At 38.3% G+C, this 15,883-nt stretch overlaps 1 protein-coding gene across 1 annotated transcript; it reads right to left on the bottom strand.

Moving 5' to 3' along the window:
* Positions 1 to 12,779: 12,779 nt before the first annotated feature.
* LOC127216238 (olfactory receptor 11H6) lies at positions 12,780 to 13,721 on the bottom strand. The gene has a single exon (XM_051176861.1). The coding sequence runs from the start codon at positions 13,716 to 13,718 to the stop codon at positions 12,780 to 12,782; it is 939 nt and encodes a 312-aa protein (XP_051032818.1). The 5' UTR covers positions 13,719 to 13,721.
* Positions 13,722 to 15,883: the final 2,162 nt, after the last annotated feature.

The following is a 15,883-nucleotide window of genomic DNA, read 5'->3' as shown; positions in this document are numbered from 1 at the left end:
GTGTTTCAAGACTCTTACAGACGTTTAGTTAAAAACAAACAAATAATGTAATTGATTAGTTGAGTGATCATCCAACAATACAATTTCTAATGCCTGTAAGTTTGCTTATTATACAGTCAATAAAAAAAGAAATCTTTCCACCCTGAAAGGAAGGAATTGTGTTCATCTAACACTCACAGATAGGTGTCTGATTTGTTTGTGCTTATCTGACACTAAGCTAATCTGTGGTATTCTCTTTTCAAAAATATAATATTTTTACTAATGATTTGAGAACTTAATATTTTTATTATCATACTCACCCATACCCCACTCCTTTCCCAATTCCTCCCAGATCCATCTCTATATCCCCACCTATATTTTCTTTAAATTATTATTGTGACCTATACACATATACATGACTATATAAATACAACCTGCTGAGTGTACTTCATAGATGAGAAATGGAAAGAGCATTGCTAAACTCTCTCTAAGCAGTCAATATATTTCAACATCAAAGCCAGATACAGCAGCAACAACGACAGATAATTGTAGGCCAGTTCTCCCAAATGAACAAATGTGGATACATTGTTAATAAAATACTTTCAATCCAAATTTAATAATATATTAAAAAGTCATTCAACTCTATAAGTTTCTTTTATTATAGAGTTACGACAATGGTTCAACCTATGCAAGTTCATAAATTTTTCATGTAAATGAACTCTGGGACAGAAATCATATGATTTTCTGTATCCATATTGAAAAGACTTTCGACAAAACACTCTTCTAAGTGAGCTGTGTCCTCATCCTTGCATGTATTTCTCAGCAATTCTTACTTGGCAAGAGCATGTTGCATAGGTAAGGAAATACATGACATGTCCAATCTCTACTTCACTTTAAAACAGACACTTGAAAGTTGGGTTAAGAAAAGACACTGGTGGACCCCATAGCCGGGCCTCTGCTGGAGGACCACCCTGAGTCTCCATCTGCCTGATCTTTGACCCCCAATAAAAAGCCTTTGCCAGAGGTGAGTCTGTAAACTGTTTAGATCGAATCCCCCCCCCCCCAATACCCTTCCCTGGAATGCCCTGGGTTAGCCCTGAATCTCGCACACCCCTATACCCTGTTCCCAAAGAGAACAGTCCTAGTACTCTCATCCACAACTCCCCTCCCCACCACCCAGAACATGCCCTGTGCCCTACTGAGCCCACTGCTCCACACTCTGCTTTGGCACTGGGCCAGAGTGGGTCCAACAATCCCTCCACCTCTGGGGAACTTATCAGATCTACTCTGAGCACACTAGACCGACCTATCCACTCAGGACCACACTGAGTACCCACCTGCCTGATCTTTGACCCCCATTGCCAGAGCCCTGCTGGAGGAGAGCCCTCCTAGACAGCTTGAACAACCAAGAGATACAGAGATAAAATTCCTGACACATCTACTCCCACCGGGAGAGTAGCATATATATATATATATATATATTTTACCTTCACCCACTGGAAGAAGCGATGGGAAGATGTCAATATAAGAGAACACCTAACAATAGAAAGACAAGCAAGACACCATCAGAATCTAGGGTCTTTATACCAACTATACCTGAACATTTCAAAGCAGATGAAGCAGAAGAGAACGACTTAAAAAATAACTTCATAAAAATGTTATACACCTCAAAGATGATGTAAGAAAATCCCTTAAAGAAACAAAGAAAACAAACAAACAATTGGAAGAAATGAACAAATCTGGTAAAGAAAGTAAGGAAAGTCAAGAAAAAACAAATCAAACATGTAATGGAAACAGTCTAAGACTTAAAAAGTGAAATAGAGACAATAAAGAAAACACAAACTGAAGGAATGCTGGAAATAGAAAAACTGGACAAATGGTCAGGAATTACAGATGCAAGCATAACCAACAAGAGATCGAAGAGAGAATCTCAGGTGCTGAAAATAAACTAGAGGAAATAGATTCATCAACCAAACAAAATCTTAAATATAACAGATCCCTAACACAAAACATGCAGGAAATGTGGGACACCATGAAAAGGCCAAACCTAAGAATAATAGGCATAGAGGAAGGTGAAGAAGCCCAGCTCAAAGGTGCAGAAAACATACTCAATAAAGTCATTGAAGAAAACTTTCTGAATCTGAAGAAGGACATGCCCATGAAAGTACAAGAAGCATACTGAACACCAAATAGAGTGGACCAAAGAAAAAAGACCCCTCAACACATAATAATCAAAATACCTAATATACAGAATAAAGAAAGAATATTAAGATCAGCAAAGAAAAAAAGGCCAGGTAACATATAAAGGCAGACCTATCAAAATTACACCTGACTTCTCCATGTAAACTCTCAAGGACAGAAGGTCCAGGATAGGTGTTCTACAAGTACTAAGAGTCCAGGGATGCCAGCCCAGGCTCCTATACCCAGCAAAACTCTCAGTCATTATAGATGGAGAAAACAAGATATTTAATGACCAAACCATATTTTCACAATACGTATCTACAAATCCAGCCCTACAGAAAGATCTGGAAGGAAAACTCCAACCTAAGGAAGTTAACTACTCTCACAAAGACATAGGCAATAGATAATCCCACTTCACCAGAACCCAAAGGATAAAGCAAGGCAAATATATTCACAATACCACTGCCAACAACAAACCTAAAGCAAACAAGCATTAACAATCAATGGTCCTTACTTTCCTTCAACATTAATGGTTTTAACTCGCCTATAAAAAGACACAGGCTAACAGAATGGATACGAAGACAGAATCTATCCTTCTGTTGCATACAAGAAACACATCTAAGCTTCAAAGTCAGACATTACCTCAGGGTAAAGGGTTGGGAAAAGATTTTCCAATCAAATAGACCCAAGAAGCAAGCAGGTGTAGCTATCCTAATATTTAATGAGTTAGACTTCAAACCAAAATTAATTAAAAGAGATGAAGAAGATCATTTCATATTCATTGCAGGAGAAATCATCAGCACAAAGTCTCAATTCTGAACATCTGTGCCCCAAATACAAAGGCACCCACATTTGTAAAAGAAACACTACTAAAACTCAAAGCTCACATGAAACCTCACACACTTAAACTGAGAGACTTCAACACCCCACTCCTACCACTAGACAGGACCAACAGACAGAAACTTAGGAAAGAAACAAAAGAACTAACAGAAGTTATGTCTCAATTGGCTGTAACAGATATCTATAGAACATTCCATCCAAAGACAAAAGAATATACCTTCTTCTCAGCTCCATGTGGAACCTTCTCTAAAATCCACCACATACTAGGCAACCTCAACAGATACAAAAAATTGGACTAGTCCCCTGTATCTTATCAGATCACCATGCTTTAAAGTTGGAATTCAACAACAACACAAATCCCAGAAACACTAAAAACTCATGGAAACTTAACAATGTGCAATTGCACCACTCCTGGGTCAAAGAAGAAATAAGAAAGAAATTAAAGACTTTCTAGAATTCAACAAGAATGAGGACACAACATACTCGAACTTACGAGACACATTGAAAGCGGTGTTACGAGGAAAGTTCATTGCACTAAGTGCCCATATGAAGAAAATGGAGGATAGTCATATTAGAGAATGAACAGCACAACTGAAAGCCTTAGAACAAAAAGAAGCAAACTCACCCTGGAGGAGTAGACACCAGGAAATAATCAATTTGAAGGCTGAAATCAAAGAAGTAGAAACCAGGAAAACAATACAAAAAAAATCAATGCAACAAAGAGTTGGTTTTTCGAGAAAATCAACAAGATAGACAAACCTTCATCCAAACTAAGCAAAAAAGTAGAGGGAGAACATGCAAATTAACAAAATGAGAAACAAAATGCTACATAACATCACACATTGAGGAAATCCAGACAATTTTCAGGTCATACTTTGAAGACCTTTACTCTACAAATTTGAAAATTCAAAGGAAATGGACAAATTTCTGGATAACTATCACTTACAAAAATTAAATTAAGAACAAATAAGCACCTTAAATAGACCTATAACTCCTAATGAAAAAGAAGCAGTCATCAAAAGCCTCCCAACCAAAACAAAACCTAGGGCCAGATGGCTTCAGTGCAAAATTCTAGCAGAAATTCAAAGAAGAGCTACAAACTCTTTTTACGAGGCCACAATTCCTTTGTTATTCAAGCCACACAAAAACTAAAAAAGAGAATTACAGGCCAATATCCTTCATGAACATTGGATGCAAAAATCCTCAATAAAAATCGAATCCAAGAACACATCAGAGAAATCATCCACCATGACCAAGAAGGCTTTATTTCTGGATTGCAGGGATGGTTTAACATACGAAAATCTATCAATGTGATCCACCATATATACAAACTGAAAAAGAAAATCACATGATGCTGAAAAAGCCTTTCACAAAATTCAACACCCTTTCATGATAAAGGTCTTGGAGAGATCAGGGATAACAGGAACATACCTAAACATAATAAAAGCAATATACAGTAAACCAACAGCCAACATCAAACTGAATGGAGAGAAGCTTAAGGTGATTCCTCTAAAATCAGGAACAAGACAAGGCTGCCCTCTCTCTCCATATCTCTTCAATACTGTCCTTGAAGTTCTAGCTAAAGCTATAAGACAACAAAAGGAGATCAAAGGGATCCAAATTGGAAAGGAAGAAGTCAAACTGTCAGTATTTGGAGATGATATGCTAGTTTACATAAGCAAGCCAAAAAACTCTACCAGGGAACTCCTACAGCTGATAAACACTTTCAGCAAACTAGCAGGATAAACTAAAAAAATCAGTAGCCCTACTATCTACAGGCACAAAGGGGCTGAGAAAGAAATCAGAGAAACATCACCCTTTACAATAGCCACAAGCAACATAAAGTATCTTGGAGTAACAATTACCAAACAAATGAAAGACCTATATAGCAAAAACTTTGTGTCTTTAAAGAAAGAAATTAAAGAAGATACCAGAAAATGGAAAGATCTCCCATGCTCTTGGATAGGTAGGATAAACATAGTAAAAATGACAATCTTGCCAAAAGCAATCTACAGATTCAATGCAATCCCCATCAAAATCCCAGCACAATTCTTCACTGACTTTGAAAGGATAATTATCATCTTTATATAGAAAAACAAATGACCCAGGATAGCCAAAACAACTCTATACAGTAAAGGAACTTCAGGAGGCATCATCATCCCCAACTTCAAGGTCTAATATAGAGCTATAGTCCTGAAAACAGCTTGGTATTGGCACAAAAATAGACAGGTTGACCAATGGAATCAAATAAAAAATTTTGATATTTACCCACACACCTGATATTTGACAAAACAGGTAAAAGTATACAATAGGAGGAGGAAAGCATCTTCAACAAATGGTGCTGACATAACTGGACAGTTGTGTGTAGAAGACTGCAGATAGACCCATGTCTGTCGCCATGCACAAAACTGAAATCCAAATGGATTTAAGACCTCAACATAAATCCAGCCATATTGAACCTTTTAGAACAGAAAGTAGGAGGTACCCTTGAACAAATTGGTACTGGAGACCACTTTCTGAATGTAACTCCAGTAGCATAGACACTGAGATCTACAATTAATAAATGGGACCTCCTCAAACTGAGAAGCTTCTGTAAAGCAAAGGACACAGTTGACAAGACCAAACAGCAGCCCGCAGACTGGGAAAAGATCTTCACCAACCCTTCATCTGACAGAGGGCTCATCTCCAATATATACAAAGAACTCAAGAAACTAGTCACCAAAACACCAAATAACCCTATTAAAAATGGGGTACAGAACTGAAGAGAGAATTCTTAATAGAGAAAATCAAAAAGGCTGAAAGACACTTAAGAAAGTGGTCAACGTCCTTAGCCATCAGGGAAATGCAAATCAAAACAACTCTGACATGTCATCTTACTCCTGCCAGGTTGGCTAAAATTAGACACACCAATGAGAACTTATGCTGGAGAGGATGTGGAGAAATGGGAACACTCCTCCACTGTTGGTGGGAGTTCAAACTTGTACAGCCATTTTGGAGATCAATATGGAGGTTCCTCAGTAAAATGGGAACCAGTCTACCACAGGATCAGGAAATGCCATTCTTAGGCATATACCCAAATGATCCACATCCATGCAACAAAGACATCTGTTCAATTCTGTTTGTAGCAGCATTATTTGTAATACCAAGAATCTGGAAGTTCCTCATTTGAAGAATGGATAAAGAAGATGCGGCACATTTACACAATGGAATACTATTACTCAGTGGGAAAAAAAATGGAATCTTGAAATGGCAATATTTTCATCATCCATTCATACTTAGACTGTTTCTCTTTCCTTGCTAATGTGAAGAGGGCAATAATAAACATGGTTGAGCTGTATCTTTATAGAATGATGTTGAGTCATATGGGCATATTCCAAAAAGTGGTACAGATGGGTTGTATGGAAGATTTAATTTTAGTTTTCTGAGAATTCATCACACTGACTTCTGTGATGGCTGCACCAGTTTGTAACTCCACCAATAGTAAACAAAGGTCCCCCGACTCCTGCATTTCCTCCAGCAATTGCTGTTGGTTGTTTCATTGATCTTTGCCATTCTGACTGAGTTGTTTTAATTTGCATTTCCATAATTGCTAGGGATGATGAACATTTATTTTTGAGAAAGTTTAGCCATTATTTCTTCTTCTTGGGAGAACCCTCTATTCAGACCACAGCCCATTTTTTTTTTTCTAATAGATCACTTGTTGAATTCACTCTTCATTTTTTTTTTTAAAGTTCTTTATATGTTCTGGATATTAATCCTCTAAGAAGTGTGTAGCTGGTAAAGATTCCATCCTATTCTGTAGGCTTCCTCCTTATTTATTTGATTGCTTGCCTTAGCTGTGCCAAAGCTTTTTAGTTCTACAAAGTCCCATTTGTCAATTGTTGACATTAATTCTTGAGTAAATGAAGTCCTATTCTGGGAGTCCTTTCTTACAATTACATCATGGAAAATATTGTTTAAGTTTTTTTTTTCTAGTAGTTTCAGTGTTTCAGGTTTAGGTCTTCGATCCATTTGGAGTTAATTTTCATGCAAGATGATACATACTTGTCTAATTTCATTCTTCTGCATGTGGATACCGTTTTTCCTAGCATCACTTGTTGAAGATACCTTTCTTTTTCCAGCATATGGTTTTGCTGTCTTTGTCGAATATTAAGTGGCCAAAGTTACATGTACTCAAGTCTGGGTTTTCAATTTTGTTCCTTTAGTCTCTATTTTTGTGCCCATACTGTAATTGTTTTATTACCGTGTTTCTGTAATGTATCTTTTTTTTGTAAACAAATTTATAAGGTTAGTCAAGATATATAATTGACACAAAATAATAGGATAATTTTGAAAACCACTTGAAGGCTATCCATGCACTCCATTTGCATTTACTTCCCAGTTCTCCCATGTCCTCTGCCCCCACTTTCCCCTGTGCCCCACCCCCAAATTAGTTTATCTTTTGTTATCCATATTTTCACTGGAGTTTGGTCAAATTCCTAATGGCTAGCCACCTGAGGGAAGATGAGTCTTTCTCTGCCTGCATCAATGACAGATGCCATCAACTGAGGAGAGCCCAGTGTTAGCAAGAGCCATCTCCTCTGCCTCCACTTCAACACCTGCACTGCAGTGTTGTAGGGCCTGTGAGGTGTGGGGTGGATGGGACCAGCTCTCCTATGCCCATGCCATTGATGGCACCCCTGTGAATTGGCTAGCAAAGGGCAAGGCCAGTTTTTCCACAAGGGGTGGGGTCAGGTCTCCCACTCACATGTATATTAACATGACTTCAGATGACTTCAGGTGGTAGGCCAGACCACAGGTTCACATGGGCTTTGGGCTTGGGTAATAACATGAGATGTAGACATCAATACAACCCTTGGGTATATCAGGACCACTGAACCACTCCTGGTCCTTAGCAGGGGCATGGACCATGAGCCTCGGCATGGACTCAGGTGGTTGCATGTATCACTCATTTCAGCTTGGTGACCCGAGCAGCTAAGCCTGAAGACATCACCAAGGAATCAGGCAGTGGCACAGACTGCATATGTTCACATGAATCTTAGGCTTCATCACAGCCTAAGGAAGCAACATATACCTGCTAACATGGCCATTGGTGGCATCTTGGGCCATAGCAATCTTTTGAGGAGGTCTAATCCAGACAGTGAAACTTTCTTCATCACAGGCCTCTGTTGTTGCCCAGCATCAGGGGAAACATCTGCATCTATATAATACAAGCTCCAGGCTGTTGTATAACACCTCTTAGACATATTGGGCAACGACAGTGTTTTGCTCTCAGCCCTTTCTCTCATTGGTCACTGACATGAAGTCTCCAGTTCCACCTCTCTCCATAGTTCATGCGTCGCTCCATTTTTCTATTCCCCCATCACATATTTGTTCTTTGTAGTGGGTGTCTGGCCTGCCTCCTGGGGCCCTCAAGTGCACAGGGCAGTACTTGGCTGGCTTCCCTCTGTAATGTATCTTAATATCTGCAATTTAAATATCTCCAGGATTCTTCCTTTTTCACAGGAGTGCTTTGCCTGTCTGGGACCTTTTTCGGTTCCATGTGAATTTTAGAATAGTCTTTCTTTTTTTTTTTTTCTTTTCCTTTTTTTTAATCTTTCACTTTTGCAAGGAATGGGATTAGTATATTGCTTGAGATTGCAATATATGTGCAAAAAGCTGTTGGAAGAATAGTCATTTCAGAGTCTGTCGATACATGAGGATGGGAGGGATATCTTTCCATTTTCTATCGTTACCTATCTCTTTCTTCAGAGGTTTCATTGTAGAGATCCTGTGCTTCCTTGGCGTGGTTTGTTCCTAGATACTTTATTTTTTTTAAGGATATTGTGAGTGGGATTGTGTCCATAATCTCCTTTGTATGTTTGTTGTTCGTGTATTAAAGAGCTGGCGATTTGTGGAAGATTATTCTTTATCCTTTCACATTGATAAATTTGCTTATCATTACTAGAAGTTTTATGATAATAGATTTTTTATGATCTTTAATATATGTCTTCTGTAAATAGGCATAGTTTGACCTTTCCTTTTCCTGTTTGTATCCTTTTAATTTCCTTCTTTTGCCTCATTGCTCCAGATAGTACTACAATATTGAAATGGAGTGGGATAGTGGACACTCCATCTCATTCCTATTTTTTTTCAAGGTTTCCTCCACTTAGAATGATGTTGCCTGTGGTTTTATATTTTATTCACTTTTTGTATTAATGTTAGTTTCCTCTAACCATACAATGACAGTGTCCTTTACCACGTGGAAACTTTTCAGTTTCATGAGGTCCCGTTTATTGATTGTTAATTGTCTGTGTTATTGGTATCATCTGCAGAAAGTCTTTTCCTGTGCAAATGAGTGCAAGTTTTGCCACTAACACTAGGTTTGTTGGTTGGATGTGGCATGGGTGGACTAAGGCCAGAAAGTCTTCTCAGGATGGGCTGGCATACAGCATGTGAGTTCAGGGACAAGATGTGGAGTTAGGAACAATAAAGACAGTACTAATCAGAATGATACTATGGAACAGGGCACGAGACCCTGGCTAGGTCTGGGGATCAAAAGGAATGCAGGTGGATTAGGTTGAAGGTATTCACCAGACTGGACCTGGTTACAGGATGTGGGAGTCTGAGAAGACTTGGAGGTTAGATACAGTATGGCTAAGTGGAGTGGAGACCAAGAGGGAGAGTGAATGTACCTTACTCTAGTCTGTATTATGTGTCATGGCTACAGGTCTGTGGTATCAAGTACAGCTGGGATTGATAGCCAATACCAAGGAATGAAGATGGGCCAAGAAGAAGGGTCTGTCTGAGATAAATGAAAACTGGAATAGAGAAGGAATGGAAGAGAGGAGGCAAAACATGGATAACTTACTGCATCTATACTACATGTGTTGGTTACAGGGTTTCTGGATCTGGAAGCAAGAGTGGCTTAATTTGGCATGGTATCCCGAAGAAACAGAGGTTTTTTTTTGTTTTTTGTTTTTTTTTTGAGGCACAGTCTCATATAACTCAAGCTCCCATTTAAAACTTACTATATAGTTGAAGATGATCTTGAAATTCTCATCCTCCTGGTTGATGAAATTATAGGAGTGTGTTATCAGTATGGATGGATTTTGCAGTGCTGGGATTTGAATCAAGGAGCTGAGTATTAATAAGTATTAGAGCAAATTTATATCTTTGGCATATGGATAACACTTATTTCCAAGTACCATTGATCATGGAGGCTGTCCTTTCCCCATCATGTTTTTGGTATCTTTGAGAATCAGTTATCCAATTTATGAAATTATTTCTGAGATATCTTCTGTTCCTAGGTGTATGTATTTATTTTTATGGCATTGACACACTTTGGGATTACTACAGCTCTGCAATGTGTCTTGATATGTATTGTGATGCTTCTAGTTTTGTCTTTTTCCTTATGCTTTCATTCATTTCCCACCATGCTATGTGCACTCTATCGAACAAAAGCATGCAAACATACAAAATACAATTACCATCTATCTTAGATATAAATTTTTCTTTGCCAAGCAATGGTTACTATAGCTGGCTTATTATATGTCAAAGTGAAATTCAACATTCATTCATTTGACTGATTTGAACTTTGTGCAAGAAATGGAATGCAGGTACAATTTAAATGTGTGTCATTTTGGAGTTCTAAGTGCTACTCTTTCTATAGATTACAAACTTATGATAAAATTTTGAGTTTTTAAAATTTACTCCCTTTGTTACTCTCTCAGCCTAGACACATCGGGGAGCCTAGGCTGTGCTCCAAATGATATGACAGACTTTGAAGATCCCCCTAGGAAGGCCTCATCCTCCCTGGGGAGCAGAAAGGGGATAGGATGGGGGTTAGAAGGGGGACAGGGGAGGAGGGGAAGGTGTGGGACTTGGGATTGGCATGTAAAACAAGCTTGTTGCAAATTTAAATTAAAAAAAATTAAGAAAAAAAATTTCCTCTCTTTGAAAACTTCTTACAGAATTGTATATTTTATCATATATGTTCTTTACTATCCAGCTTTTGGCTATTGGTGTTCTATTTGGGAAAGTGTCTCCTGTGTCAATGCATTCAAGGATATTCCCAGCTTTCTCTTCTATCAGGTTCAATGAGTCTGGTTCAATGTTGAGGTCTGTGATCCACTTGGACTTGAGTTTTGTTCAGGGTGATATATATGGATCTATTTGCATTCTTCTTTTTTTAATTTTAATTTTTTTAAAAAAATATTATTTATTTATTTGTACTTTTAAAATTTAAATTTAAAACGAGCTTGTTTTATATGTTAATCCCAGATCACACACCCTTCCTCCCCTGTTCCCCTCAGCAACCCCCATTCCATCCCCTTTCTGCTCCAGGGAGCAGACTTCCATGGGGAGTCTTCAAAGTCTTCATTTGGAGCAGGGCCTAGGCCACCCCCTCCCCATGTGTCTAGACTGAGGGAGTATCCTCTGAAGACAAGCAGTTTGACCAATATCACTTGTTGAAATGTTTTCCTTTTTCCAGTGTGCATTTCTGGCTTCTTTAAAAAAAAAAAAAAAACCCAGATATACGTAATTCTTGGAAGTATGTTTAGGTATTTGACTAGATTCCACTGATCAATGTGTTTGTTTTTATGTAAATACCACATGATTTTAATTACTATAGCTCTGTAGTACAACTTGAAAGTCTGGTAGAATTCTGAACTAAAACTGTCTGGCCCTTGGCTTTTTTGCAGGGGGGTGGGGGGCTTTGAATGACTGCTTCGATTTTATCAGGGCTTAAAGTTCTATTTAAATTATTTATCTGATCTTGATTTAAATTTGGTAAGTAGCACCTATCAATTATCAATTTCTTTTAGATTTCTCAGTTTGGTGGAGTACAGGTTTTTAAGATATATCCTTATGATTCTCTTATTTTGTCCCTTGTTTTGTTTCTAATATTATTAATTTGTATAATCTTTTTCTGCCTTTTAGTTAATTTTGGTAAGGTTTTGTTGATGTTGATTATTTGTATTATTCTCTTTATTTCTTTCTTTGAGGGGTGATAGAGTTTATTTCTGCTTATAGTGTGACCCTGAGGGTTGGTTCTGGGGGAACAGAAACAGTGAGGCAGGACCAGAGCCAACTACCTGCTGTTCTGGTAGGCTTGGCCTGTAGTTGAGCAGGGGGTGTCCACCTAATTTGGGGTTGAGACACAGCTATGAGACAGGGAGAATGGGTTTCTGGGGTGCACAGGAAATGTGGACAGATGGGAGGGGAGGCTGTAGCCCTGTTCTGTTGCAGCACTAAGGGCAACTCTGAGAATTGAGAGAACAGAAAGTGGAGAAGGTCCATAGGCAGCGTGCCCGGTCTTCTGGCCTTTTATTTATTTTTTATTTAAATTTTCTTTAGTGACATTTATGTGCTGTGTTGGGTTCTGAATGACAGCAACTAATACAATGTACTTCCTGTTCTCAAAGAATTTACAATCTAATAAGGATGGGAAGGCTTGCAGAAAGACTGTGGAAAGCTAACTATAGCATGAAGAATAAAGAAAGACGTGTTACAAGCAACATGCCATAGAAAATATAATGAATTCTGTCAGGGGAAAGGCTACACTGATAGCATGGCTTATAATTTTGAAGTGCCTCTTTTTGAAAAGTTTACATCTGCCTGCAACTTTCTCAGCTTATTATTGACCTGTGGTTTCAAGATTCTGACATTGCCATATACGTTTGTGCTGTATAAATATGTTGGGCCGTATTCATTATTCTACAATTCATGAAACCTGTGGTCACATGTTGAACATGTCTGGGACTCATTTAAAATAACTTAATAATATCAAAGACCTCCTAGGAACATCCTATAACTTTTTTCAAGGCATCTTTCATTTCTTTATTTCGGAGGCTGTAGATCATGGGGTTGAAGAAAGGAGTCAAAACTGAGTAGAACAAAGTTGTGAACTTTTGCATGCCCTTTGCTTGTCCCGATCCTGGGCTTACATATGTTATCATGACTGAGCCATAAAACAGAGTTACCACAGCCAGGTGTGATGAACAGGTGGAGAAAGCCTTCTTTGAGCCAGCAGCAGAGGGCATCCGTATCACGGCCTTCAGCACTAAGGTATATGAACCAATGATGTAAAAAAATGTGGCAAAGATGAGGAGGGAGCTCATAGTGCCACAGATGAGAACAGTGCCTGGGATTGGGACACAGACTGAAGCTAGGTCTAACAAGGGACCAAGGTCACAAAGAAAGTCATCAATCACATTTGGGCCACAAAATGGCAATTGAGTAACAAGCACCACAGGGATAAGAAACCAGAGGAAACCATAGACCCAACAAAATATGATTAGGTTGCCACAGAACCTAATGGTCATGACAGTGGGGTAGTGCAGGGGGCGGCATATTGCCAGGAACCTGTCATAGGCCATGATAGAGAGAAATAGACATTCAGTTGTGCCCAGGGAGAAGAAGAAGTACAGCTGGAGAAAGCATCGGGTGAAGGAGATGGTTTTGGTGATGGAGAGGAAGTTGAGCAGCATGTTTGGCACATCAGAGTTGACATAGCATATCTCTAGGAAGGAGAAGTTGGCCAGCAAAATGTACATAGGCGTATGGAGCCGATGATCCCAGCGCACTGCAAATACAATCGCCATATTTCCAAGCAAAGTCAAAGTGTAAACCATAAAAAATATGGAGAAAAGGACGATCTGCATTTCTCTGCTGCAAGGGAAGCCTAAGAGGATGAAGTAACTAACAGCGTTGGAGGTATTTCTGGCTGAGGTCATTGTCTTCAATTCTGTGAAGATAATTACAGATTAAGAAATTATGTTTCCTCACTCCCTGACTCCTCTTCAGTAGAGTACATACACATTCTGGCTATAAGGCAGGCATCCAAAACAGTGTTTTTTTTTTTTTTTATTCCTTTTATTATTATTATTATTTTTCTTATTTTACATATTGATCAGTTTCCTTTCCCTCCCATCCTCCCATGTCCCCCCCAATCCTCCTATTACATCCCCCACCCACTCCCCAGGGAGGGTGAAGCCTTCCAGGAGGGATCATCAAAGTCTGTCAAGTCATTTGGGGTAGGGCCTAGGCCCTTCCTTCTATCTGTAGGCTAAGGGAGTATCCCTTCATGGGGAATGTGCTTCTGAAGTCCTTTTGTGTACCAAGGATACATCCTGCCCAGGCCTTCTAACTGAGGCCCATATTCAGGGGGTCTGGGTCAGTCCTATGCTGGTTTTCCAGCTATCAGTCTGGGGTTCATGAGCTCTCCCTTGTTCAGGCCAGCTGTCTCTGTGGGTTTCTCCAGCCTGGTCTTGACCCCTTTGCTCATCACTTCTCCCTCTCTGCAACTGGATTCTAGGACCCCACCTGGATGGCATTGCCCTACATATGGAATTGGGGTGGGGAGATGGGAGGGGAGGGTGGTCAGGGTGCATGTGAAGGGGCAGAGAGGGTAAGATGGAGGGAGGGAGGGAAGGAGAGGGAACTGGAATCAACATGTAAAATAAAAAAATAAAAAAAAAATCATTTTAAAAGTTCTAAAAATTAAACTGGAAACTTTTTCAAAAAAATTCAAAATATTAAGAAGATATATTTTAAAAAGGAATACTCCATTAAGAAGGAATGCTTAAAAGAAATGGAAGAATTTATAGACATATCCATACCAAAAATTAAGCCAAGAAGAAATTATCTTCCTAGACAGACTCGTAACACATGAAGAAATTGAAATAGCAAACACATAATAAAACAAAAGAAAAGCAAAATAAAAAACAACCTTTCCAGCTTAAAAAAAAAAAAAAAATCTAGGGCCTAATGGATTCACATCTGACTTTTACCAGACATTCAAATAGAGCTACATGTTGTCCTTTGTCAACTATTAAGAAAATTAGAAGCAGAAGCAGAAAGTGTACCCCAAAACTCTTCCTACAAAACCTGTATCATTATAATAGCATGAGTAGAATGATATAACAACCAAAAAGTTACAGGTCAATATCCCTGATGAACATCAACCGAAAAATACTAAAAATACTTGATAAAAGAATAAACACATATCACAAATTATTCACCATGACTAACTTGGCTTCATCCTTGAATTGATATGATGGTTTAACACCCACAAGCCATTGAAACGTAAAAATCTACATAAGTGAATATAAAGAAAAATATTAAATCTTTGACAAATTCCAACATACATTTGTGATAAAATTCTTAGAGAGTGCTGGGCTAGAGAAAAATATATCTCAAAATAATAAAAGGTATATACAATAAACCTACATCCAACATCATTCTAAATGGATAAAAGCTTGAAACAATCCAACTGAAGTCATGAATGAACAGGAATGTTCACTATCCCCACTATGTTTCAATACTATGCTCAAAATATTATCTGTAACAATAAATAAGGCAAGAGAAGCAAATTAAAGTGATTAAAAAGCAGAAAAAGCCAAACTATCCTTATTTGCTGATGACAAGATACTTATATTTCTACCAGAAAACTTATAGAAATGATAAACAGATTCAGCAATGTGGCAGGATACAGAATCAACTTGAACAAATCAGTATCTTTACTGTTCAAAACCAACAAGCATACAGATGGGGAGATCATGAATGGACTCCCATTTTCTGTAGCCTAAACAAAAATAAAATATCTAGGAATAATGTGAGCAAAGCAAGTGAAGGACCTCTCTAATGAAAATATTGAGTCACTGAGGGAACTAGAAAATGGAAAAATATCACATGCTCATAGATAAGCAGAATTAATACTGTGAAAAATCACCATTTTTCCTAAAAGATATTTATAGGATGAATGAAATCACAATCAAAATACTCATCTTATTCTTCACATAAATGGAACAACAGCAACAACAGAAAATATCCTAAAATTCATATGGACAACAAAAGACCCCCAGATAGTTAGGACAATCCTGATAAAAAAGAACTATGT

Source organism: Phodopus roborovskii, unplaced genomic scaffold (assembly GCF_943737965.1).
Source record: "Phodopus roborovskii unplaced genomic scaffold, PHOROB, whole genome shotgun sequence".
Lineage (NCBI taxonomy): Eukaryota > Metazoa > Chordata > Mammalia > Rodentia > Cricetidae > Phodopus > Phodopus roborovskii.
The sequence above is the reverse complement of the archived record's forward strand: the minus strand, read 5'-3'. Positions and strand labels throughout refer to the sequence as shown.